This window comes from Sceloporus undulatus, chromosome 5, assembly GCF_019175285.1.
Source record: "Sceloporus undulatus isolate JIND9_A2432 ecotype Alabama chromosome 5, SceUnd_v1.1, whole genome shotgun sequence".
NCBI lineage: Eukaryota > Metazoa > Chordata > Lepidosauria > Squamata > Phrynosomatidae > Sceloporus > Sceloporus undulatus.
In genome coordinates, this window is record NC_056526.1 from 120,637,149 (window position 1) to 120,662,647 (window position 25,499).

Genomic DNA, 25,499 nt, shown 5'->3' on the forward strand with positions numbered 1-25,499 from the left:
CTCTCTCAGCCTCAGGGGAAGGCAATGGAAAAAAAAAACCTCTGAAGAAACCTGCCAAAGAAACTCAAGTGGGAAACGAAGGCACACAACAACAACAACAACATGTTTGTTATATTGTAGATGGATAGATAGAAGAGAGACAGCCTGGTCTAGTGGTTTTAGTGTTGGACGACTACTCTAGAGACCAGGGCTCAGTTATGTAAACCCACTGAGGGGACATTAGGCAAGTCACACTCTCTCAGCCTCAGGGGACGAAGGGCATGGCAAACGCCCCTCTGAAGAAACTTGCCAGAGAAACCCCATGATGAGAGTCGCCATAAGTCAGAAACGAAGCCACAACAACAACATGTTTATTATATGATAGATAGATAGATAGTCTGGAATGGTGGTTTGAGTGTTAGACGACGACCCTAGAGACCAGGGTTGGCTCAGTTATGGAAACCCACTGAGTGGCTTTGAGGGAGTCACACTCTCTCAGCCTCTGAAGGGCAAACTAAGTGTTATGTTATTGTTATGGCGCCTGGGTGAGGCGGGAGCGGGGGCCCCCTAGCGGTGGCGCCACACTGGAGGGGCAGCAGCGCCTGAGCCCTCTGCGCCTGATTGGCCGTTGGGCGGCGGTTGGTTGGGACTGAGCCCCATAGCGCCGCCTGGGCGTTCTTATTACTCTCCCTTTCTCTTTCTCCTCCTCCTCCTCCTCCTTCTCCTTCTTGGCTGCTGTCTGTGAGGCTGCCTCTGCTGCTGCTGCTGCTGCCGCCGCTGCCATGGGGGAGAAAGTGGTCCCGCGCCGGGAGGAGTGCAGGGAAGGTCAGTCCCAGCCTCGCCTCCTCTTTCCTCCCTTACATGATCCCACAATCTGGATGGCTGCTACTTTGCAAGGTCCTGGGATCTGTAGTTTTTTTTACACAAGGTCCTTAATCTCTGCCCAAGAGGGGCTTCTTGGTGCCTCCACACAAAAATCCCAGGATTGGGTGTCACACCACCAGGGAGCTTTAAGACGGCTTTAATAAGTGCCCTGGCTCAGTGCTGCTAAGGAGTCTCTTGGGAGTTGTAGTTTCTTCTGGCCACCAAGGAGATAGATGGCTTGCTTATAGTATCCTAGGTCCAAAACAAACCACAGAAACGATCCAGTTTTGCAATCCCAGTTTGGAGACCGCTTTAATAAGTGCCCCTGGCTTGGTGCTGCTAAGGAAGCTCCTCTGAGATTTGTAGTTTGTTTTGGCCGCCAGTGCTAGGAATTGTAGTTTATTCTGGCCACCAAAGAGACTGCTTTTAATCATAGTGTTTCAGGTCCAAAACAAACCACAGAAATAATCTAGTTCTATAATCCAGTTTTGAGACCGCTTTAACGGCCCAGGCTCATTGCCAAGGACTGTCGTTTATTTTGGCCACGAGGGACATTGACATTGCTTTTAATTATAGCATTTTAGGTCCAAAACTAACCACAGAAATAATCCAGTTTATAATCCGCTTTAATTGCTAGGGAATTCTAGGAGTTGTAGTTTATTTTGGCCACCAACCAGGGAGATTGCTTAATTATAGTATCTTAGGTCCAATCCAAAACACACCACAGAAATAATCCAGTTTTAAGGCTGCTTTAATAAGTACATGCTCTCAATATACAATGAAATTCTGGGGACTGTAGTTTTGTGAGACATTTAGCCTTCTCTGTCAGAGAGACTCTGGTGGCCAAAATAAACTACAATTCCCAGGATTCTCTAGCACTGAGTCAGGGCAGTTAAAGTGGTCTCAAACTGGATTGTTTCTGCAGTGCGTTTGGGACCAAAGTGGTGTTTCTACAGTGACTGTTGTTGAGGTTGTTGTGTTCTTTCAAGTCGTTTACGACTAAGGCGACCTTAAGGCAGTGAACCTGTTTTCTTGGCAAGTTTCTTCAGGGTGGGTTTGCCACCGCAGTCCTCTGAGGCTGAGAGAGTGTGACTTGCCCAGGGTCACCCAGTGGGTTTACGTGGCCGAACTAGGATTCGAACCTTTGAGTCCTACACTCAAACCACTATGTCGCACTAGCTTTCATGTTTTTGGTTTAGAAGCACATATTCCCAAGTTCCCATCTGTGGGTAAGCAGAAATTTGGGTAGTGGTTTGAGCATTGGGCTACGACTCTGGAGACCAGGGTTTGATTCCCAGTGTGGCCACGAAACCCACTGGGTGACCTTAGGCAAATCACACATTCTCAGTCCCAGGGGAAGGCAACAACAAACCTCCTCTGAACCAATCTTGCCAAGAAATGTTGCCATGATAGGTTTGCCTTAAGGCAGTGGTGGTGAAGCTTTTACAGACCAAGTGTCCAAACTGCAACCCAGACCCCACTTATTTATTGCAAAGTGCCACATCCCTCTGGCTTTCTAGTAAAAATCTCTGGCAAACTCTGTGCTAGGGCGACAGCATGCATGCCCACAGAGAGGGCTCTGAGTGCCACCTCTGGCACATGTGCCATAGGTTCGTCATCACTGCCTTAAGGTCACCATACGTCGGAAATAAGTTGAAGTCACACAGCAACCAACAAAATTCACCAAGCGAGACCTTCCTGTAGATGCAGTGATGGGGAAGATGCACATGTTGGATTTCTGCCTGTTGTGGAAATTATTTGGGTGCCTCTACCAAATAAAAAGGAGGAGGGCAGCCCTGTCAGCATTGGACACAAGTTGCAGGGGAGCCAGTGCGGTGTAGTGGAATGTGTCTTGCACTTGGGGAGTCCTGGATTCAAATCTTTGTTCATGAAAACCCGCTCAGGCTCAAAGGCAAACCTCTGAATCATTCCTGCCAAGAAGACCTCAGGATGGGGCCGCCATAACTCAGAGTGGGCACATAACAAGAAGAAGAATTTGAGGGATAAGACTTATGTCCTTGGTCTAAAAGCATTTGAGGAATTTCTTTGAAAACTTCTTTGAAAACTTCAGGAACTGAAGTATTGAAGGAAATTCATTCTGTGCTTTCTCATGAAGCTCCAAGGCCCTGAATTAAGCTCCAGTGTTGTTACAAAGAGAAAAGAAATAGTAGAGGATCCAAAAGGAAGAGTGAACTTCCCGGAAAGGTGGAGAATAGATGAGAGACTTATGAGAGGAAAATAGAGACAGGATTGGAGAAGGAGCACACACAAGCCAAGGTTTTAAACATAGGACAGTTCACCAGGCCTTAATCCAAGGGCAAAGGAACAAGGTGACCAGATGTCCTCACTACAAAGGAGGACAAGGCACCACAAAATGTAGGGCATTCAAGAAGAATGGAGGGGACATGACCAAATAAAAAGCTCAAAACATGAATAGAAATGTAAATCCGTGCTTTTTAGTCATGCTCAGAATGGAGGGCATTTGGAATTCCTCTTGGACAGAAGGTTGAAAGGAGAATATGACCTGGAAAAGCAGGATGTCAGGTCATCCTGCAAAGGAAGGCAATTGTCTCAGGGAAGCAAGTGTTGGGTAGCGTGAAGCAGGAGCAGGTGCCACCTGGCCCCTTTTTCGAAAGACACAGCTGTGTGTTCCACATACACAATTCTTGCCTAGTTCCTTGAAACTCGCCTGGTGCACTTAGGTGGAGGATGTTGTGCCCTTCCTAGTGCTGAAATAATATTTTCATTGCCATCTGTAGTTGGAATTCAGAAGAATCCTCACACTGCAGAAAATCTTGGCTCAGTGTTATGTTATTTCCTGTTGTTGCTGTGTGCCTTCAAGTCATTTCTGACTTATGGCAACCCTCTCATGGGGTTTTCTTGGCAAGTTTCTTCAAAGGGGGTTTGCCATTGCCATCCTCTGAAGCTGAGAAACTGTGACTTGCCCAAGGGTTTACATGGCTGAGCTGGGATTCGAATCCCGGTCTCTAGAGTCATAGTCCAACATTCAAACCACTACATTATGCTGGCTCAACTATTTATTTATATTTAGCTCCTGGAAAATTGGTAAAGAAAGTGATTTTTCAATATCTCACAAAACTAAAGTTCCCAGAATTCCCTAGCATTGAGCGAGGTCAGTTAAAGCAGTCTCAAACTGGATTATTTCTGCAATGTGTTTTGGACCTACATGTCTAGCGTGTTTCTTGCAACTTCATTCATTGCCTTTGCTCACTCCCACTTCTTTTGCCCTAGTACTAACTAAAGCGTGACTTTGAACATCTTTAAAGTGTCTTTTTTTGTTGTTTTTGCATATTAAACACAACCACTTAGGGACTAGGCAGACTGAATAAAAAAAGGTGAAGTTTGAAAGCCAGTGTTTTTAAGTAGCAGGCTGAAGGCAATGTTAATACCAACACTTTTACTCCCAGACAATCCATTGGGATACCTCAGTGTGTCGTAAATAGGTTCTCTTGCTGGTCCTGGTGGGTGTTCAACAAAGCAGAATGCCAATTAAGGGCATAGGAACAAATCAAAGTTTGGATAAATTCCTTTTTTGGATTTTCGTTCCAAGAATCCCCTTGCTGATAAGTTTACTGGCTACGCCGGTTAGAGGATTCTGGGAGTTTTCATCTAGAAGAGTAATTTTCCCAATCTCTGTAGTAAAGCCAGAAAGAGATGATCTATGCCTGAGGCATAAAATGCAAAATGACATCATTTTAAAGCAATTTTCTGGCATCATATGCAAACCCACCACCACCACCATAGTGATAGAATAGCTGTGCAGGAGTGAGACTATATATGAGTTTTGAATGAAAACACTTTTACTTGGATGTGGAATAATAAAGAGATGTAAAGAGTAGTAAAGGGATGGAAATAATCAACTGAAAGGATTATGACTGGAAAACAGAGGGCAAGAATAGTCCCAAGTCAAAGCAATGTACAGAAGGTATGTTAGGATCGCTGCTAGATATTTGGGTAATTTGTGGTAGGTCTGCACGAGTTTCTCTCTCTCTCTCTCTCTGACACACACACACACACACACATTATTTAACAACGGTGACATAAATCCCCCCACCCATCATTTAAATAGGCTGCTGAAAAAAGAAAGTTGTTCCTTAATTGAATTGAATGTCTATCTGCCTTGAGCCACACTTCTGCATCTGACTTCATTTGGTGGACTATGTGGTTTTAGTTTTAAAAAAACTCAAAGTAGATTGAGGAAGCCTGAAATCTGCCCACCTTTGCTGTATGGGAAAGGATGTGGAGTGCCATTGGTCACAGGGTGGGGAGATATTGTTGTACTAGAATAGATTTGCCAGCGGTTGAGTGATCTGGCCTTGTCAGGGAGTTACCCAATAATAGTAAACCGAGATGGGTTGGTGACTGTTTTTGATTTAATTTGAATACCTGAGCATCTCTTTAAGTTCCTTGAAGAACCAGTTTGAAATGTATTGCTGAATAAAAACCTTTCTCCCACTGTTAGACACAGCACCTGTGTGATATAAAAATTGTGATCTTTGATCTAGAGTAACCAGTATTGTTATTGCACAGAAAAGCTCACGTTAAATGAACATATGCCTTCACCTTAAAGCCCTGCGTGGGATGGGCTTGCTGTAATGTTTCTAGCAAATGGGAGACACATTTTTATAGGCAGGGAGGTATTATGGAAGATAGCTTCATACTGAACAGGCTTTCTGGCCCTTCTGTCAACTGAAACTCCATTGCAGTCGGAAATATGTAAACATTAGTAATTGTTTCAATGTTTGCTTCATACACCTTCCCTGCCTCTCCTTCCACTTCCTTGTATGCATATTAAAAGTAAATAATCAATCCTATCAATTTATGGTTATGTATGGCAGCATACACATTATGTTTGCCCACTACCATCTGACTCCCTTTTACGAAGCTCTTGCCTGCAAAAGCACATGCTGTGACCTGTCCATTAATCCCTCAGATCTTCCATGGCAGGTGGTTCTACCTTTAGTTCCCATTGATTCTGTTGGTGTAGTGCCCATACTGCTGCTCAGCCGTTTCTCTTCCTGAGCTCTCTGAGTTGCTCTCTTCCAAGGAGGAAGAGAAACTGGGGAATTCAGTACTTGTGCAGAGACCACACTCTAGACATAATGATTTGTGCTGGCCAGAATGAAGGTGACTTGGGTGTGGTCTGCACCCGCCCCTTTTCACGCTGGATTGGGGCCAGGGCAGCCTCACCAGCAGCCCTGTGGCCCCAATCCAGCGTTTTTCTGGACCTCTTCTCCATGGCCTGGAAAAGGGGTGTCATTGGGGCTTCATGCTCCCGGACGCCCTGGCCCTTTCTCCTCTGGATCATTGGCGGGGCCATGTAGTTGCCGTGCCAGCAATCTGCTGCCAGGAAGAAGCTGCCTAGAGCAGCCCTTATGACGTCTCTTTGTCGCGCGGATGCTGTGTGCCGCACATAAAAAAGGGACAGGAAATATCCTCCTGAGATCCCCCTTTGCAACTCAGTACACTACAGGTGACTCAAACAAGTTGAGGGGAGTAACAATACTTTTCCTGGCCCATTTTAGCCTTACACAATAATATGCGACCCATATGGTTGCTTTCTGATTTTGGAAGGAACCATAGCCAACACCACTCCCACGTTGGCAACCTTTTATTCTCCCAACTCTAATCCACAAGCTTTTATGTGATCCTTTCTGCAAACTTTGAGGGAGCTGGCAGAAGGGACAACTATTATTGGGGGAGATGTGAAGGAGGTGCTTGACTATAAGATAGAGAAATCCCACCATCCTTTCAAGACTAAAAGAAAGCTATCCCTGATATCAGACCTTATATCTAAAGAAGGGTTGCTAGACCCGTGGAGAATACTTTACGCATCAGCTGGAGACTACACCTTCTGTTCACACACCACACCTACTCTAGAATTGATTATTTCCTTGTTTTGCGATCCTCCCTTTCTAATGTCATTGATGTGCAGATAGAATCTATAGTCTATTCTGACCATGCAGCCATAGTGCTGACCTGGCAGTTAAACAGACCCACCGAAACATTGCATTTGGAGGTTTAACCCCAGCCTTTTTCTTAACAAAAAGTACAAAACCCAGATTCAAGATGAAATTAAGCAGTTTTATTTGGAAAATAGGAAGCCAGAAACCTGAGAGGCCTACTGTGGGATATCTTGAAAGTGGTCCTCAGGGGCCTATTAATTAAAGAGGGAGCCACACAGAAAAGGCTCAGAGTTGCCACTAAAACCAAACTCCTTCAAGACATAGCTCAGTTGTCACATGCCCACAAAGAATCACTTGATTTTAAGATCTTTCACCAACTCCAAATGAAAAGGCGGCATTAGATGCTAGGCAAATACAAACTGTCCTACATTATACCAAGGCATATTATTATGAGTTTAACAACAAAAACTCACGCCTCCTGGCCAGAGCGGTTAAGTGCAAGGCTAGGAAAAGAACTATTCTTACTTCCCACATCAAGAAAGTGGTAACAACCTCAGACAAAATACTACAGGAATTTAGAGCTCCCCCCCCCCCCAAATTATTCACTTTGGAGCTGCCTCAAGGTACTTCAGTAGATAGCTTTGTGAAATCACTGAATCTAGGAAAAATTAAAGAACCCCACCAAATTTTCTTGAACAAACGTATCCAATTGGATGATATTTGAAAAGCAATTGATAAATTGAAACCAGCCAAATTGCCTGGCCCAGATGGATTTTCAGGTCAATTTTACATGCTTTTTATATGAGACTTTGTAATGGACTTTCAAAACAGGACACATCCTATGAGGATTGAAAGTTCTTTATTGAATTTGTAAATGAACCTTCACACCACCTCCAACCTCCGGACTCTCACAGCAATTCTGGAAGGACACTTTACAACTCAATGCAAAGACTGAACTGACTGCAGAAGAATCCCACCCACGGAATCCTGCAAACTATTGATCACTGAATAACATCACATCCTATGGCTATTGTTATATACGTTATTACGCTGCACTGTAATGTTTGACTATCTTATAAAGACTTGAAAATCAATAAAAATAATTTTTAAAATATCTTATTTATTGGAAACTGGAGTCTCATTTTACGGTTAATACTGGTAAACACAGGTGGAAAGGTCCCTGCCGTTACCCTCCTCTTGGAAGTCATCTTTGAGGTATAACTTTACCACATTTTTAAAGAGACGCAGGAATTGCTGGTGGGGACTCCCAGTGCTCCCCCAACTTTTATTAAAACAACTCTCCAAGAAAAAAAAGTTGTTTTTTTATTAACATTCTCTGATAAATAACCACTTGCACAGGAGGTCTGTTGTATTCCTATAGAAATCTGCTCAGAAGTCAGTCCCATTGAGTTAGGTGGTGCTTACTCCCTGGTGAGTGTAGGATTTCAGCCATGATGTTTGTAGTGGAGATACATGGAAGACATAAGTGCTTGAGACAGTGCTTCTATTACCCAAAAATGTCATTGTGGCAGGTTACAAACCGCCATATAGTACGCGACGAGCGCGTACTAGGGTTAGGAAGGGGTGGTGCTTCCGCACCCCCTAACCCTAGTATGCGCTCTGCGTGTACAAAATGGCAGCGGCCGTTCCACACGGCCGCCGCCATCTTGACGTAGTGGACGTGCTGCGTCCGCACGTCGCACCCCAGAAATGACACCGCGAGCGCACGACTAGCACCTCACAGCGTCTCTTCCGGGGCCTGAGAAGGAGCACGATTTCTGCGCTCCTTCTCTGCAGCGTCTGGGAGCCGCGCGGTTTAAAGGCTGTGGCTCCCGGACGCTGCAAACGGAGGCGGAGCCAGACTGCCGCTTTTCGGCGGTCTGTAACCCACCTGTGTATTCTTCTATAGAGCCAGTGTGATGTAGTGATATGAATATTGGACTAAGACTCCTGGTGATATAGGTCTGAATCCCTGCTTGGCCATGGAAAGTCACTGGATAAGCTTGGGCAAGTCACACTCTCACTGTAAAAGAAAGGCAGTGGCAAACCTCCTTTGAAAACCTCATGATAAAATCACCTTAAAAGTCAGAAACAGCTTGATGGTGCACAACATGCACAACTTTCTGTATGCTTCCATGTCCAATATTGATTTATACAGTTAAAACAAGTGGGAAATTGTTTAAAATGTTGCTACCGGCTCTTCAACTTGATGAAGATTTCTAGACAGAAATGCCTCATACATATAAGACATACCTGTCTCCTGTTTGTGTTTTCATAACTTTGCAGACTGTAGATTAAATTTAATATAATATGTATCACAGAATTGTCTGAGGAAGACCCAGACTCATTGTTTGGTTGCTCCAGTTGATGAATCTCCAGCAACATGGCCAAGACCACTGTTTGACAGTGCTAACCCAAGACATTTTGTTGCCTGAAGAAGAGCCTGGATGGCATAATCTCTTTCCTAAGGCTACCATTTTTAAAAAACCATGCTCAGACTCCAGTTCTGCCTTAACTTATTATACACCAACAGAGGGAAAGAGATCATTGTTCAGCCATCTGGATTACTTCACTCTATTAAAGGGCAGGATTAGAACTAGTAAGAACAGATTTGGATCAGTGTAAGGCATCTTTTATATGCAGCTGTGCAGTCCAAGGAAGAATCTTAGAAGTAAATTTTGTTATTTCTAACAGGTAAGGTTTATTAAGAACAGAAACTCTTACTGTTTATTCTGTTTTACTTGAGCCACATAATAGTTATCCCATATTTGTCTCATTTCATACTTCCCCAAGAAGTAATTCCAACAGTGGCTTTATATGGCCAATTTTCTTGTGAAAAATGAATACTGAAGCCTTGTTCTGTTTGGTTCACAATATATAGATTGAGCAGATGTAAAGCCAACATACATAGGCTTATATGTCACAAGCAATATCAGTCCAGCCCTTTGGTATCTAGACATTTCTCCTGTCAGCCAGCAACATCTTGACATCCGTCTTCAAACAACCCCCAGACTGAATCTTTTCCCTGCTTTTATCTTGAATTCTGGCCAAATTCAAGATTCAAAAAACATATTCTTCTGCTTACAACCATGTCCCAAGGTGGGAGAGCGGGGAATGGGGGATATAACATGAAATAGCAGAGGCCCTTGAAATACTTTGATCATTAATTGAGACTGTATTTTCCACCATAAACTGTCAAGTATTTGTACCATCTGGTTTTTACCAGGATTGTCTTCTGTGATTTAATTTTTATTCTTTTTCTTGGGAAGTGTCAAAAGGCAGCCTTGCAAATTATCTAAATGTAAATGGTTAAAACTGGAGCAGAGATCAGAGACCCATTTGTCATGGAACAAATAGTTTCTTCCAAGTCTTTTGAAAATACAGACATATCTCAGTTAACAGTCTTAACGCATGATGAAAGAAAGATGAACAGAGCAGGAGAGTACTGGCTTTCTCTGTGCCTCATAGCACTTCTGTTCTCTTCCCGAGGGAGACAGTTATAAAAGTGTGTCCTTTGTTGTGCTGGAAAAAATCTATTTGGCAGAAGGTGTGCTTTTATGACCGTCTCCCTCGGGAAGAGAAGGCAAGTGCTCCGAGGATTTGTGGAGAGGCGCAGAGAAAGCCGGTACTCTCCTGCTCTGTTTCAATTTTCTTTTTTAATGCAGTAAGATTCAAAACCTTTCACAAAGCCTCTGAGGCTCCTTTTTACAAAGTCTTTTTAATCCCTTGCATCTTTCTTTTCCTCCTTATCCTTGATCTAGCTGGACATTCTTTAGCAGTATCACTTTCATTATTAAGTTGCAACAGTGTGTGCAATAAAGCTTGAACTGGGAAAGAGCGGGCAAGGTAAACAAAAACTGCCTCCAGAATTCCTGAATGTACTTGCATGAACAGCAAAACAGAGAAAAGGAGAGAGCAGATAAGCTTGCTTCACCATCTAGCCGCAGCATGTTTAAAAAACATAGATCTGTAAGTCTGGCCACCAAAATGGAAATCATAAGGAACGTAGAGGCTGGTAAAAGAGGAAAAAGTCCTCCCTGGATGCATTTTGGAGGAAATTTGCATTTGGTCTCCAGAAGATTCAAAATGTTTTTGTTTACTTATGCAAGGTATACCTGACCTGTTTGTTTCATTTCACATATGCATAATGTTAGTTTTGAATAGAAAAGCTGCCTGAAACATGTGGAACTGTTCTTTTTTGTGGTATAGAAACCTATCCCTATTCTTTCCATGTTATTCTGTCTCTGGTACTGGATTTTCTGTTAAAGAAATAATACACAGGAATGTATCTCATTAACTTATGTATACATGGATAGATTTAATATGTGTCAATAAAATATATGTTTCCCCCTCCCCCTTTTCCTTCCAGGTGAGGTGTTTCCTTTGATTTGCCCCAACTCTCAACATGCCTGGTGTCAGATCCTCAACATATCAGAACTCCAAGCCTCCTTTTTTGCCTATTCTGGCAGATACCCCAATGAAACAGAGCTGAGTGTTTCCACACCCACAGGAAGCAAGTACAGTTTATACGCAGGTGTGGCTTTAGCCATTGGGTCCAGCATCTTTGTTGGTTCCAGCTTTATACTGAAAAAGAAGGGCCTTTTGCAGTTGGCTGAAAAAGGATACACTAGAGCAGGTAAGAAATATTAGTGATTCCAAAGAAATAACCTACTTCTTGTTTTGCTACAGAAATATCAAACCCCAAAGTCGGATTTTTTAAAAAAAATTTTTTTGAAGTGTGTATTTAAAAGCTTAGCCATGTTATCAGATCAGGAAATTATGGAGAATGTGGCTTCTCAGAAACACCAGGAAACCGCCACCAAGTCATGATTTGATTTGTGCCTTTGATTAGTTTTGTACTGACTAGGCAGCTCTGTTACTGTACCATGTGTTAATGGTAGTCATTAAATCAGTCTCCCTTATCTGAAATGCTTGGAACTAGAAGTGTTTGGAATACCTCTATTTGCATATACGTACATAATATGGTATCTTGGAGATGGGACCCAAGTCTAAACACAAAATTCATTTATGTTACATATATATCTTATAGCCTGAAGGTAGTTTTATGCAGTATTTTTAAATGTGTTCATGAAACAAAGTTTGTGTACATCGGAAAGTAAAGGTGTCACTGTCTCAACCACACATGAAATAAGTTTTGGGTTTTTGAGTATTTTGGATTTCATAATTCTGGGTAACGGAAGTTTTATTGCTTGACAAAAGTAACCCGACATGCAACAAGGGAAAGGTGGCTTTCTCCTTACTCTCCACATGGTGTCGAAGCACTTCCATTCTCTTCCCGAGTAAAAATGGAAGGAGAATGGAGGTGCCAAGACATCATGCAGAAAGGAAAGGAGAAAGCTGCTTCTCTCTTGCTACATGTCGGCTTACTTTTGTTATGCAGTAAGGCTTTCAGCCTTTATAGTTAGGTAACCTTCACAGCTGAGTATCCGACTTGATAAAAGCTTATGCTGGTAGTTTCATTTTTGAGGAGTCAGCGCATTATATTTTTGTTTAATTGTATTTTTGTTGTTTAATTTTATCTCGGTGGTGGCAGTGTTTGATCATGTGTAACTCTTGTATAATCTAGCTTCTTGGAGTCTGGAAAATACAATGATTAGCAGTTGGAAAACATTAGGTGTTCCTCCTTACTGATAAAGAATTTTTTTAATGCCTTCATAGTTCATATTTTACTACTCATATATTTTACTACTAATTCTATAGCTCTTCGGCAACATTTATTATCATGATTATAGCGCATCAGTGAAGCCTGTTGAACTCATATTGCGTCTGTAGGCCTTCATGATGGTTGTTTAACTTCTCATTCCAATTGTAAAAGGACATATGGTTGAAGACTTATTAAAGTGTGACTTTGTAATTTATAAGTGTATCACTATTTCAGCTTATTCAGCTCTTCTCCATACATACATCATAAGTACAACTTTTTAATGCAACTTTTCAGTACTGCTTGTCCAACTTTTCAGCAGAATTGTTAAAGGACACATGGCTTGAAGACTAACGGACAATAAAGTTCTGATGAAAATAATTTGTATTATGGACTTTAATCCTTAAATTTACTTTATATTGACTTCATGTTAACTATCTGATCCCTTTGTATATATTCAGTGTTACTAATTATTTGTTGTACTGTATATTACTTATTATTTATTTGTTTATTTACGGTATTTATACCCTGCCCTTCAGCCCTAAAGGCTCTCATATTGCAACTACTATAGTTACACTGATTACACAGTGACTTTGGTTGATAAGAATTCTTTTATTTTGTGTACAGTATTTATATTCATTACTTCCTTATTAGGTTTGACTGTTTTCCCCCCTGAATTTAATTGGTGTTTTGTATCTGTTTGAGGCCTTCCTACAGTTTTGTTTTGTTTGGAGGCTTGGCCATTTAAAGATGATTACCAAGTCAGGAAATTATGCAAAATGTGGTTTCCATGCTTCTTAGAAACAGCAGGAAACTGCAAGAAAGTATTGGCTCTTTGTAGGGATTTTTCTCTTCTCTGTAGTTGGTGGAGAATAATAATAATAGAATTCAAAGACATAGCCAAAAAGTGTTAGTCTGGAAAATCATTATGCAAAGGGAACTTCCAGCATCTTTGAAACTAACTAAAAGAGAGAAGTTGTTAACATGAGCTTTCATGGACTTCAGCTTACTTCTTCAGATGCATTTGAGGAAGTAGGCTCGAGTCTAGAAAAGCTTGTGCTATCAGTTAGTCTCAAATAATGCAAGATCCATCATCATCATCATTATCATTTCTTATCTACCTTTTCCTGTGGATCAACAACAACAATTAACACAATACATAAGATCATTTAAAAGAGAATATAAAACCAATACTTAATAATATCCATTAATACATACTTTAAACATCATAATATAAAAATAATCTGGATAGGCCAGATTGTTCTTTACTGTTCTTTGCTTCTGATTTAAATACAGACAGTGTCTTGAGCTGACAAATCTTTTCCAGCAGATCATTCCACAATCTGGGGGTGGCCAAAGAAAATGTCCTCTAAGTAATAGTCAGTCTAGTTTTGATGGACTGAAGTAGATGTCTCTTGGAGTATGTGAGTATATGATTATACAGAAGAAGGCAATCCTATAGGGCTTTAAAGCTACTAACCAACACTTTGAACTCTGTCCAGAATCTTATTGGCAGCCAGTTTGAATAATAGCTATATGTAGATAGCAGCTTACATGTTGTGGAGTTGTGAGGAATACATTATAGCAGTGGAACTCAAACATTTTACCCTTGGGACCCACCTTTACATCAAATAAGAGGTGACAATAGAGTGGGGGCCCACTCACACACCACTTCTGACAGATCTTGCTGTTCTGCTTGCATTGGATCCAGCACTTAGTTCTGCCCCAAAATTGTCATTTTGGGTATACTGTAATATCAAAAGCTGCTAGAAAACTATGGCCTGAAACAGACGGGCAGACAAGGGTAGCTTCCGGCTGCTCCGCGCGCGTGTTGTTTACAAAACACACGCCCCTGGAGCAGCCAGAAGCCGCCCCAGGGCTGCACTGGAGCCGCCTAAGGTGGCCCAAATCCGGCCCCAAAAGGAGCTGATCTTTTCCACTCCTATTCGGGCTGCAGGAGGAGGTGCCCTTGGGACCATGGCAAGTGTTCGCTGCAGCCCTGGGGTGATTGGGGTGGGAGCAACTTCTAGCCGCTTCTTCATAGAATTGTAGAGTTGGATCTGCCTGTCTGCTTTGCCCCTATGTTGGACCTCAGAAAATGATATGATTGGTTTAGAATAGTCATTATTTATAATAAAAAGTGTTCTGTTAGGACATTTAAGAGGTGATGCAATAAAATCAGATATTAGATTAATATTTATTAATGGTAAAAATAAACATGGATTCCAACTGGAAAAAAATCAGGTGTTCCTGGTGTCTCTGAATGGTTAAAAAAGGTATGGAATGCAGCACTTTCTGTGAAGTTGTGTAAGCATCCAAGGTGGAAGGACAGTGCAAAATAGATTAATTAAAGTAATTTCCATTAATTTCAGGGTTGGATTACAACCTTATTGTCTTGTTTGTTGGTTAGTTGGATTTATATCTTGCCTATCTCCTTAAAATGGGATTCAAGGAAGCCCATATTAATAATTAATAAAATGCACAATTAAAAATAAAATTTAGAAATACCTCACTATGGAAAAGCACAGCACCTAGCTGGACTGATCAGTTGCCCAAAGCCTGCCTGTTAAAAGAGGTCACTTTCTCACAGTGTGGTAAAACATGGCGCACATAGCAAAACATTGCAACTATACTTGCAAAACATTGCAGCTATATTGATCATATCTCTCACACACTTTTCTTGTGCTGTTTTTCATTTACTAGATGACAAAAAATAAGACTCCAGACAGGAACAGTGAACAATTACTTTGTTAGCACCAAGTAAAAATTCAGCTGAAATAGCAAAGTAGACAGTTGTTGTGGCTCAGTCTGTTGTTTAAATTGGTCATGGGGATGTTATTACACAAAAATGCATTTGGCTAGAAAAGTGACAGATCCTCCCCCCTCCTCCAAATGTAAAACCTACAACAGAGTGTGCCTCAAAGAAATTGTCACAAGCCTTGCTATAATTTTTTTTCTTAAAATAATAATGGTGTGTTTGTGTTTTGTTTTTTCAGGACAGGGTGGGTATTCTTACCTGAAGGAATGGCTGTGGTGGGCAGGGCTGCTTTCAAGTAAGTATTAAAGCATTTTTTTATTTGAGTTAAAAGTACAGTACACAGGAGATTCCACACACAGTCCTTTCTCAAGGGATATACTAGTGTTTCTTAGAGTAAAACTTTAAAGCAAAGGTAGGTGGGGGCAACTTCTTTCAGCCCAAGGGCCAGGTTTGGTTTAAGAGATATTCACAGGAGATGCATTCCAGGATTGGGCTGGGATCAAAAATGCCAGCGTATTTTTAGCTTTCTGCTCTTAATGCCCAATAACTAAACCTTAGGAGAGCATTACAACTTTTTTAAGAATGGGGAAGAAAACCTGTTTTCCAAAACAGTAGTATTATTCATTTTTGTGTCACCCGTGTTAGTGACTGGAAAGGGCTGTGGGGAAGATGGTTGACTGTCCCTCCCTCCCACTGCCTCACTTACCTGCCCCCCCCGGCCACCTGGGCCTGAGCAGCTGTGGCACCAGATTCTGAATGGAAGGCACACTCCCCCACCCCCTAAGCAGTGGTGGCTGCTGAGGGGAGTGATGCCATAGCCACCAGAGTTCTCATTCAGAGTCTGATGTGGCTCCTGGGTGAGCGAGAAAGGGAGGCAATGCCTTTTCCCCCTCATCCAGCAGCCATGCCAGTCCCACTGGTTGTACCACCTCACCAGGTGTACACCCCCCCCGATGTGTCACTCAGTACATCCCCCACCCCCTGCAAGCCCTAGTGATGTCTCTATTCCAAAGCTTGGAAACCATGAAAGAATTGTGTCATGGGAAGGGGGCATGATCATCTTGGGAAGCCCTGAGAGTAGGAATCGGCACCAAACACAAAGGTTCCTTTTCCCTGCCTTAAGATGTAGCTGTCAGACCCTGGTGGTTCCTGCTTTTACAAGAGTCTCCTTCCTTTCTCTATCCATCTGATGCAGTTGCCTTGGCTGAGAATAGGAATGTCAGTAGTGTGATCAGAGGGGAATTTAATGTTAAAGATATTGAGAGTGATCGTTTCTCTGCTAACACTAGTGTCTTTTTGCAGTGGGAATTGGAGAAGCAGCGAACTTTGCCGCCTATGCCTTTGCACCAGCAACTTTGGTAACTCCTCTGGGTGCACTTAGTGTACTTATAAGGTTAGTACAAATCTGATTTACCCATTGCATTGGGATATCCACTATATTAGGATAGTCATTTTGTGGCTCAGCTCAAATGATGGACTCTGTGTCTGTATCTGCACTGAGAAATAATCCATACTGCAGAAACCACCAGAGTTGATGCCACAACAAACTACAATTCCAAGAATTCCATAGTACTGAGCCATGCCAGTCAAACTGGATTATTTCTGCAGTGCGGATGCATCCTACGAAAGTTGTTCTCCCGTTATAGTTGTATTGTTTTAGAAAGTTCTGCAAACAAGTTACCAAGTTGACTTATAAGCTAACAAGTGCAAGAGCAGCTCTGTTGGCACCGTTTATGCATCTTGTTTGCTTGGTCTGGTGCTGAAATAACATAGGAGGAGTATGCAACAGGCAAGCCTTTTGATTACCCAGTTTTGAACCAGTGCATGTGCTCACCCAGCTGGAGATCCATCATTCATTTTAAGCAGAGATTAGAAGAGTTCCTTTATTGAATTTAAGCACCAGAATTCCCTTGCCAACAGGGCCACTGGGGGGAGGATTCTGGGAATTGCAGTCCAAAACCTCAAGCTTTAGTACTGGGAAAGTAGATATACAGGTATACCTGTACTATCCTGTCCATGCTGCATGTCATGTACTTTGGTACAGATATGATCTGCCAAGGCAAGATGACCACAAACAATCTGTGTACTTTTCTGGTGTTTCTGATAGATTATTCCTAATGTGACCAATTCACATTCCAATACAAGCTTTCACTGCACAATGAATTGTCTATGCTATGGAAAAATTGAAAGAAGCAATGGAAACACACAGGAAGGTTACAGATGGATGTGGTCATTTGGAAATAAAAATTCTGCAATTTTGACTGCACAGCAAAACCCTGGTTTCAAAGCATCTTCAGCACTGAACAAAACAGAGAAGGACATCAATGTACCTTGTTGTCAACCTCCAGCCAAGTGTACACATGAACTACCCTAAGGGCTTCCATATAGGAACAGCTCTGCTCAGAGCATCTGCAGTCTTCTTGCATACCTTTGCCCAGGAATTTGTTCTCTATCTTTCACCCCAGTGTCCAATTGTCTATACTTCTCCTATGCAGATAGCATTAGAGACCAAGTCTGTACTAATCTTTCCACAACTATTTTGGTCTTTAAGATGTTACAAATATGTATGGTATTTTCTTTAGTTCTGATTCTGAACTTCAGTTTTTAGATCTGTTAAAAATGAAATGTAAAATGTTCTTTTTTAAAAATTGGTTAATGCTTCCTTTCTTTAAAAACCCAACAGTGCAATACTCTCCTCCTATTTTTTGAACGAAAAGCTCAATATCCATGGGAAATTAGGCTGCATCTTAAGCATCTTGGGGTCTACGGTGATGGTGATTCATGCTCCTGAAGAGGAGCTAGTGACATCATTAGATGATATGGAAACAAAGCTAAAAGATCCAGGTAAGTAATTCAAATGCTTACTTTAGAATAGTATGGTCAGTGAAATACCTTGCAGATATTTCTGATTTATTCCAGGATCTGTTCATTGGAGAGAAGGCTGTGGGACCACACATGTTCTGTTCTGCCTCCAGGGCCCTGGCTGCAGGGTTGGGGAATTTTTGGTTCCTCAGGTGGTTCAGATTTCCATCAGTCCCACTCACCATGGTTTATAATAGTGAGGGATTATGGCAGCAAAAGTCTCAAAGGTCTAGGGCCAAAAATTGTGTGTCCCTCTCACACTCTACCACAGTGTTCTGTCCAAGACTGCCTCCTTCCATAGGAGCCTGCCTGAAATTTGAGATCCTCAACAGAGGTCCTGCTACATCTCCCAACACCTTGCAAGGCTAGGCTGATAAATATGTGTGTCAGGATATTTTCTGTTGCAGTACCACAACTGGGGCAGCTAAGACTGTATTATTTCACCCTACCCTTCAGTCTTTAAATTAGGGGTGCCTGCTCTGGCTTTTTAAATAGTCCATGGTTTTAAATTAAAGAGGTGAGTCAAGCCTGCTTTAGAAAATGTTATTCATATCTTTAATGTTTTAATTTTTTTATCATTGTACATCACTTAGAAGATCCTGGTAGGTTAAAAGGCAATGCACAGTGCTTTAAATAAATAACAGTAAACCAGGGTTATTAGGAAGCTTGAAGACTAGCCAAGTGCATCCAGTGTGTGATGGAATCACATTCTCTGACTCTTTCCATCCTCTGTGCAATTGGAGCTTTGTGTGACTCGAGTGTAGACTTTTGTATAAGACATTAAAACTTGCACATACTGTGCTTTCTCCCATCACAAGCCAAAGAGAGAAGATGATGTCTGAGTAAATATCATGTTCTCACCTTAGATCTTGGCTTGGATGTACCATGTGCTCTTGGCAGACAATAAACACTCTGCCCTGAAGTCAGGAGAAGAGGTGTGTGGGGATGTAGTTTTGAACAGATGTCAGGCAGCCAATCAAATCAGGCAGTGAATCTGAACAAGATTCTTTATTTTCTCTGCCCAATTCTCTGAGCAATGTTCCTCATTGTTCAGAGAAGCCTCTCCCCCCGTGTGTGTGTGTGTGTGTGTGTGTGTGTGAGAGAGAGAGAGAGAGATGCTGTGTTTTGTTCTGAGACCACGAGAGGCTTATGCCAAAGCACACCTTTGGCTCAATAACCGTCATAGTATCTGCATTCATTCATTGTCTGCTACAGAGCTCTGCTACCTGAAATCCAGGCAGCTGTGAGAACTGGATCTGGAACATGTCAAGTGTATTCACTGTGTGTGCTGAGCTTTGTTAAGAGATCTGTGGGAACTCAATATCTGTGAAAAAAAATCTATCATGAATTTGCTATTTGAATAGAGCACTATAATGAATAAATTATAATGGGATTTGATCCAGCTCAGGCTTTCACTTACAGAAAACAATGAAGATTATTTTCATCAGTTGCTTTTTGCATCACTTATCGCACTGTGTTAGAAGTGCAGAGTTTTAGGGGCTGCAGACCTCTTGTCCATTCCTGCTTCTATGAATGACAGCATTCCCTGTGCAGAACTCTTTTTGTGGCTCTTGATACAGCCGGCTGAGTTAATTGTGAAAAACATTTTGGATCTATTGCTTGATTCACATGCTCATACAATTCTTCTTTCTTTTTCTTCCAGTGTTCATTGCCTTTGCTGTTGTTATAATTGTGATCTCACTGGTGCTCATTTTAGTAGTTGCTCCAAGGTATGGTCAGACAAATATTCTGGTCTATATCTCCATTTGTTCAGTGATTGGTGCTTTCTCCGTCTCTTCTGTCAAGGGATTGGGTATTGCTATTAAAGATATACTATATCAGAAGCCAGTTTTCCGAAATCCACTGGTTTATATTTTGGCTCTGGCTTTGGTGCTGTCCGTCAGTACTCAGATTAACTACCTCAACAAATCATTGGATGTGTTCAATACATCTCTTGTGACACCCATTTACTATGTGTGCTTCACAACCACAGTGGTGATCTGCTCTGTCATCCTCTTCAAGGAATGGAACAGCATGGAGCTTGGGGATATCATTGGGACACTGAGTGGATTCTTCACCATAATTATTGGCATTTTCTTTCTGCATGCTTTCAAAAATGTCACAATCAACTGGAGCCAGCTGACCTCTTCTTGTAAAAGAGACTCCCTCGTGCCTCTCCATGGTTATGAGGCTCATCAAACTTTACTGGAGAACATGGAGTCCTCAGCCTTGACAGGTGATGAGGATAATACCCTGTTCAGTCGAGGGAAGGAGCTAGGAGATCACCATTGAGTCAACCAATCTGACTGAACAGTTAACTAGAGTGAAAGCCATCTTCAGAAAACATATCACCATTCCCCCAGGAGAGAGAAAACAGGCGCTATAATGTTTACTCTTGGAACAGAAAAGGAAATGTGAAGATAATGTTCCTATTTATTCCCATCTTTGGCAGCACGTGAACTTCAGAGACAATTGTGATGCTGTCTGAAGAACTGATACTTGCTGAATGATAGCATTATATATGGAGATGTAGTGTATTTTCATAAATAGCACTTTATAATTCTACTGTATTTTTAGAAAGTCACTTGGTTTACAACTGACTTGGTAAAGGTATCTGTGTGTGGAAAATCATGACCTTCCCTAAGGCTGTCAGCTTACTATAGTTTTTTGATATCACTTCAAAGTTTTTCAGCTAGCAAATGCCCGTAAGAAAAATTTTCTAGCAACAAACAAAATGATTTTTAAAAATTCATTTAAAAAGAGATCTTTCATATGGTAGTTAGCACTGAAATATCTTGTAAGTAATGGATTGCATTCAGACTAAGTCAGAATTTCCCATCATGCAGTACCTGATTTCCTCTAAGATTAAAATAAAAATTGTTGGTATACAATATGGTAGATCAGCCTCAGGATGATATTTTTGATTTACATTTTTGCTTGTTTTACATTTTTACTGTAACTTTAAAACTACAGTACTTATTTAGTTCAGATAGCTTTTTTGTAAATGTGTAATTCGTTGTGAGAAAAAGCTTCCACCAGAGTTATTCTCATTGGCTATTCAAATCCTTCTATAATAATTTCCTTCCAAATCTGTGTTTAGTCTATTGCAGGTCAACCTGTTCTTGTTCTTCTTTGCTCCGCTGAAATGACTCATGTTTATTTCAGTGAGGTTTTTCATACAATAGTTTGATACATTCTGTCAGCAGTGGAGGGAATGTGTGACCTTTTGGATATTACTAGACTGCCATTCTTATCAGTGCTGCCCAACATGACCACTGAAATGGCAGGAATTGTAGCCCCACAGAATTTGGGTGAACACATGTTCCTCATTCCTGAATTACAAAACTGATGTAATTTGCAGCTGACTTCCATTATCTTTGGTTGCCTGCTTTATTGAGTTGGATATCAAAAGAGGAGGGGTGATTGGAGTCCCCCCCATGGGCCTAACATAATTCTCCCAGCTAAGTATCCAATGCAAAATGTAATCCCCCCCCCCCCCCGGTATTAATTCCAGAAGCATATGAGGATATTCACCCAATCTCTGTGTGAAAGAAAATGTTTATGTTGGAATTACTAGTATGTTCCTGAAAAGCTAGCATGGTTGTGGGTGCATTTGTAGCTTCCTCCCAGTGTGTAAAACATGTTTGGTATTACACTTACTTGTTTCACCCAGTGTTTCTTCATGTTAGGGATGGCATTTGTCCATTATAGAAACTTGGGCAAGTAAGAGAGTTAAAAGTATCTAATCACTTCAGGAAATATTTTGCTTCCATTGTAGTTACCCAGCACTGATATCCAGTATGAAATGATCAAACATGCTTCATTAAAAGTCCTACCAGAGAAGTGTGTGCAGGAAAACCTTGTGTCCTTCAGGAAATAATTTCTTCTTTCTGTGTACACCTGCTTTTTGACTCAGTGTATTGGAATTAAACTTTTTAAAAAAACAACAACCAAAAACCTTTTCTGACAGAAGACCATTAAAATGTGACATTGAAATGTCATAAGGAATAAAGAATGTGTTTTATAAAAAATGTGTTCCCGCTTTTTAAAAGTATGTTTTTGGGAACTGTACTAGTTCCTTTAGGACAATATAGCTCTGCTTTTCCCATACTTAAATCGCCAGACAGATGTGGTCAGGACCACACTGTTTGCTGTCTGCCTCTCACCCCATTTTCTCTTCTGTATCAAGAGGCTCCCAGGAAAGAACACTTCTGTGGATGTCTGAATGAAATGCTTGCAGGTACATCTGGATGAGGGCTACACAAAGTTAGGCTCAGGACCACGAACCTCTCAGCACTGTTCTTTAAGAAATTTCTTGGTTGAGATATTCTGGACAAGGCTTATCAAAACAAGGTTCTACTTTGGACATGGCTTCTTTCTGAAAGACAATACGTTGGAGTACATGGAGAAGGCTTTCTCTGCAATGGCTTCACTGTTTTGGAGAAAGACTAGATGACTGGTATGCTGTTGATGGCATATGCTGGTGGTTACAGCCCTGTTTGTGGTGGTTCATGAACTATTGCAGAAGGAATCATTCAGTACTTCCTCCTGCAAACCCCCCCCCCTCACTTCCTGGAAGGACCAACAACTGGGGTCACAGTTCTGTCTGCCCGGCTGATTGCATTCTGGCTGCTCAAGCACACAGGTCCAAAGGATCACTCTTCTGTTGTGGAGGCGGTTCCTTCATCCCCAAGTGCTGAATAGGATCAGAGACAGATTCAGCTAGTAGTTAAATGCCTATACTGCAGCCACTCACTCACAAACCATAAGGTTGTGAGTTCAATACTAGCCAAGAGCTCAGGCTTGACTCAGGCCTGCATCCTTCTGAGGTCGTTAAAATGAGTACCCATCTCGTTGGGGGCAATTAGCTTACTGTTGTAAACCATTTAGAAACTGCTTAGGTGGTATGAAGTGGTATATAAATGAATCTGCTAGCTGCTATATTCAGCTGGTGGCTAGGAAGCTGGAGCTTTGCCTGTAAATCCTACCCTGGCTATTGTTGAGGTAAGCAGTGAGGAGAAGGATCTTATGTTGAGGGAAAGCTACATTCTACCAGATTCTAATGAACATGCCCTTTGGGTGCTGCAATATGGCTGGAGGTCATAATATGGTAGTAGAGATAGCATTTAACTTTTGGAGAACTTCATTTTTTAGAGCCATCTTTTAGTCCGTGTGGCAGAGACCTTGGTATCTCAAAAGCCAAAGAAACAGATGAATAAAGTGTGAGGACAGGTTTGATCATTTGAGTCTGTTCTCCCGTTGCATCTAAGGTGGCCTAGGTGACTGATGTACCAGCAGATGATCAATCTCTTATAAGAACAGTTTTTGCCTAGTACAGTAGTCATTAACAGCAAAGTCTTTTGGGAAAATCCTATGAGGAGGAGCTATGAGTTCATTATGGCACCATCAGTAAGTTGAAAATAAAACGAGACAGCAGCCTTTATCAGGATTTTAAAAACCATGTATTTGTTGAACACATTTTATTGCATAATATTTCACTATTAAAGCTATATAGAACATTATCAGCTGCAGAGGTAGAACAACAAACTGACCCAAGAATTTCCCAATTTATAGCAAAGATGAGTAGGTTTGTTCTCTTTCTGCTGCAGGTGTTGTCAAACTGAGGCCTGAATCCTATTGCTAGTTCCGACCAGAACAGGCCCATCTATGTGTGATGAATCACCATTCAATAACCGATTCAGCGGGTTTACTGTAGTTGGAGCAAAACTATAAGATTCTGGCCTGTATGTGCAACGTATAACAATTCAATGAATTATGCTTTCCAATCTGCTAGCAAAGAATAAATTTCCTCTTGATATAAATACATATGTGCAGTTTATATATTTACACTTTGTAGATTGTATTATAATTTATTAATTATGAATGCTGTGTTTACAAGTCCACCCTAAGCTTTATTTAACAATAGCCTAGACTGTGTACTTAAGGTGAGTTACAGCAGCTTCCAGTCCCTTGGAACAACACTTTATTTTTACTCTACCTTCTCCTTTCTGCCTGGATCCTTTCAATAGCCCTGTGAGGTAGGTTTGGCTTAAGACTTGTAACTGGCCCACAACCCATCAACCTCCTGGATTTCATGGACTGGGATAGTCTTCCTGGCATACTGTTCTGTCACTGCTTGGACTACATGCATCTTCACTAAGGGTACACTGTTGCTAGTGTATGAAATAACATAAGTGACTTAAGGTTTGCCAATCTCCACTATGAAATTTGCCAGGGATAGTTTGCAATAGCAAAGGAAAAGCACAGTTGTTACAATGTGATGGAAGAGCTCCAAGTCCATGGTTGATAGATGCTGTAGTGCCCCCTCCCACCTTTGAAAGCATCAGAAATAACATCAAACCCATGAACTAGCAGCAATATTTATAGCTGTGAACAGATACTGTGACTAACAAGGTTTTCAGGAAGACCTCTGAAACATTACTGTGGTAACTAATGGCTCCAGACAGATGCTTAATTATGTTCTTCAGAATCTGAATGGAAACAGTTATTGATGGAAAGGAGAAATCATCTGTTCATAGTTCAGTCAGTGTTTTGCGACTTAGAGTTCAAAGGGTGGATCTAACCCTGCCTCTTCCTCCAGCTTCAGATGCACATTTTCCACTTCAGCACTGGTGTCCACTTCTCAGACGTTGTTGCTTAAAAACCTGAGCAAACGGGGGGTTTCTCAGTAAAACTCTTGCTTTGTTTGAGTAAGGAAAGAGAATGTACTGTTGCCTTTACAATGTAGTCCTTCTAGACAGCATCTCTGACCAGGCTTTTTAGTAAAAGCATAACAGCTGTCCCTTCACTGGTAACCTCTGTGCTTCTGTCATGCCTTCTCAGGAAGAAGTATCCTCTGCTATAGCATCAATCATTTGCAGCAGCTCATGAAATGTAGGACGGCCCTCCGGTTTCTAGAAATGAACAGAATGTGTTAACTACCAGTTCTTAAACTCCCATTACTACTGTTTTGCTGAAGCCATAAAACAGGAAGCAAAAACTAATGGTGGAGTATGTAGAGGATCCTATTAATCTGCTTTACTGCTCAAAATACCATGAATAATTGTGGGCAGGGAAATGAATACAACTATCTTTCACTTTATAAATTTAAGAGACTTGGATTCAACTTTGTGTAGAGAGAAGGAAACATCAAAAGAGAAGGGACAGATGCCTTGGGTATGAAGTCAAATAATTTCTGTCATGACTGCTGGTCATGATTTCATATCACACAGCTCACACAGCCTCCATGGAAGGGAGACTCGGGTATAAAAGCAACAGGAGGCTCTAACAACAGTGACAGAAGGTTTTTGTTTCCTCATTTGGTTTTTCATGACTCTCATGAAACAAATTCCATCTAATTTCTTAGAAGTTTTTTCTTCATACACAGCTGATGTACAGTCAGCCTTCCACAGATTCAACCATCCATGGCTTAAAAATATTCAGAACA

General features: G+C 41.4%; 2 protein-coding genes across 4 annotated transcripts in view; one reads left to right on the forward strand and one right to left on the reverse strand.

Moving 5' to 3' along the window:
* The first annotated feature begins 731 nt into the window (after positions 1-731).
* Positions 732-22,034, forward strand: NIPAL1 (NIPA like domain containing 1). Its single transcript, XM_042469081.1, has 6 exons — positions 732-804; positions 11,140-11,406; positions 15,429-15,485; positions 16,493-16,583; positions 17,874-18,034; positions 19,716-22,034. Exons 1-6 carry the CDS (start codon positions 762-764, stop codon positions 20,342-20,344), a joined length of 1,248 nt encoding a protein of 415 aa, XP_042325015.1. The 5' UTR covers positions 732-761; the 3' UTR covers positions 20,345-22,034.
* A 1,461-nt stretch (positions 22,035-23,495) lies between these two features.
* The window catches only part of TEC (tec protein tyrosine kinase), a 75,536-nt gene continuing 73,532 nt past the window's right edge, over positions 23,496-25,499 (reverse strand). For all 3 annotated transcript variants that reach the window (XM_042469963.1, XM_042469962.1, XM_042469964.1), the window contains one exon: positions 23,496-24,966. In XM_042469963.1, the coding sequence (XP_042325897.1) occupies positions 24,892-24,966 (75 nt within the window). In that variant the 3' untranslated portion in view covers positions 23,496-24,891. The remainder of the gene's footprint in view (positions 24,967-25,499) is intronic.

Bases quoted from the DNA above. Each gene is read 5' to 3' on its own strand.
- NIPAL1 (XM_042469081.1), top strand. From the start codon at position 762: ATGGGGGAGAAAGTGGTCCCGCGCCGGGAGGAGTGCAGGGAAG. The intron at 11,407-15,428 runs GTAAGAAATATT...TTGTTTTTTCAG, and splicing joins AAAAGGATACACTAGAGCAG to GACAGGGTGGGTATTCTTAC. The intron at 16,584-17,873 runs GTTAGTACAAAT...AAAACCCAACAG, and splicing joins GCACTTAGTGTACTTATAAG to TGCAATACTCTCCTCCTATT.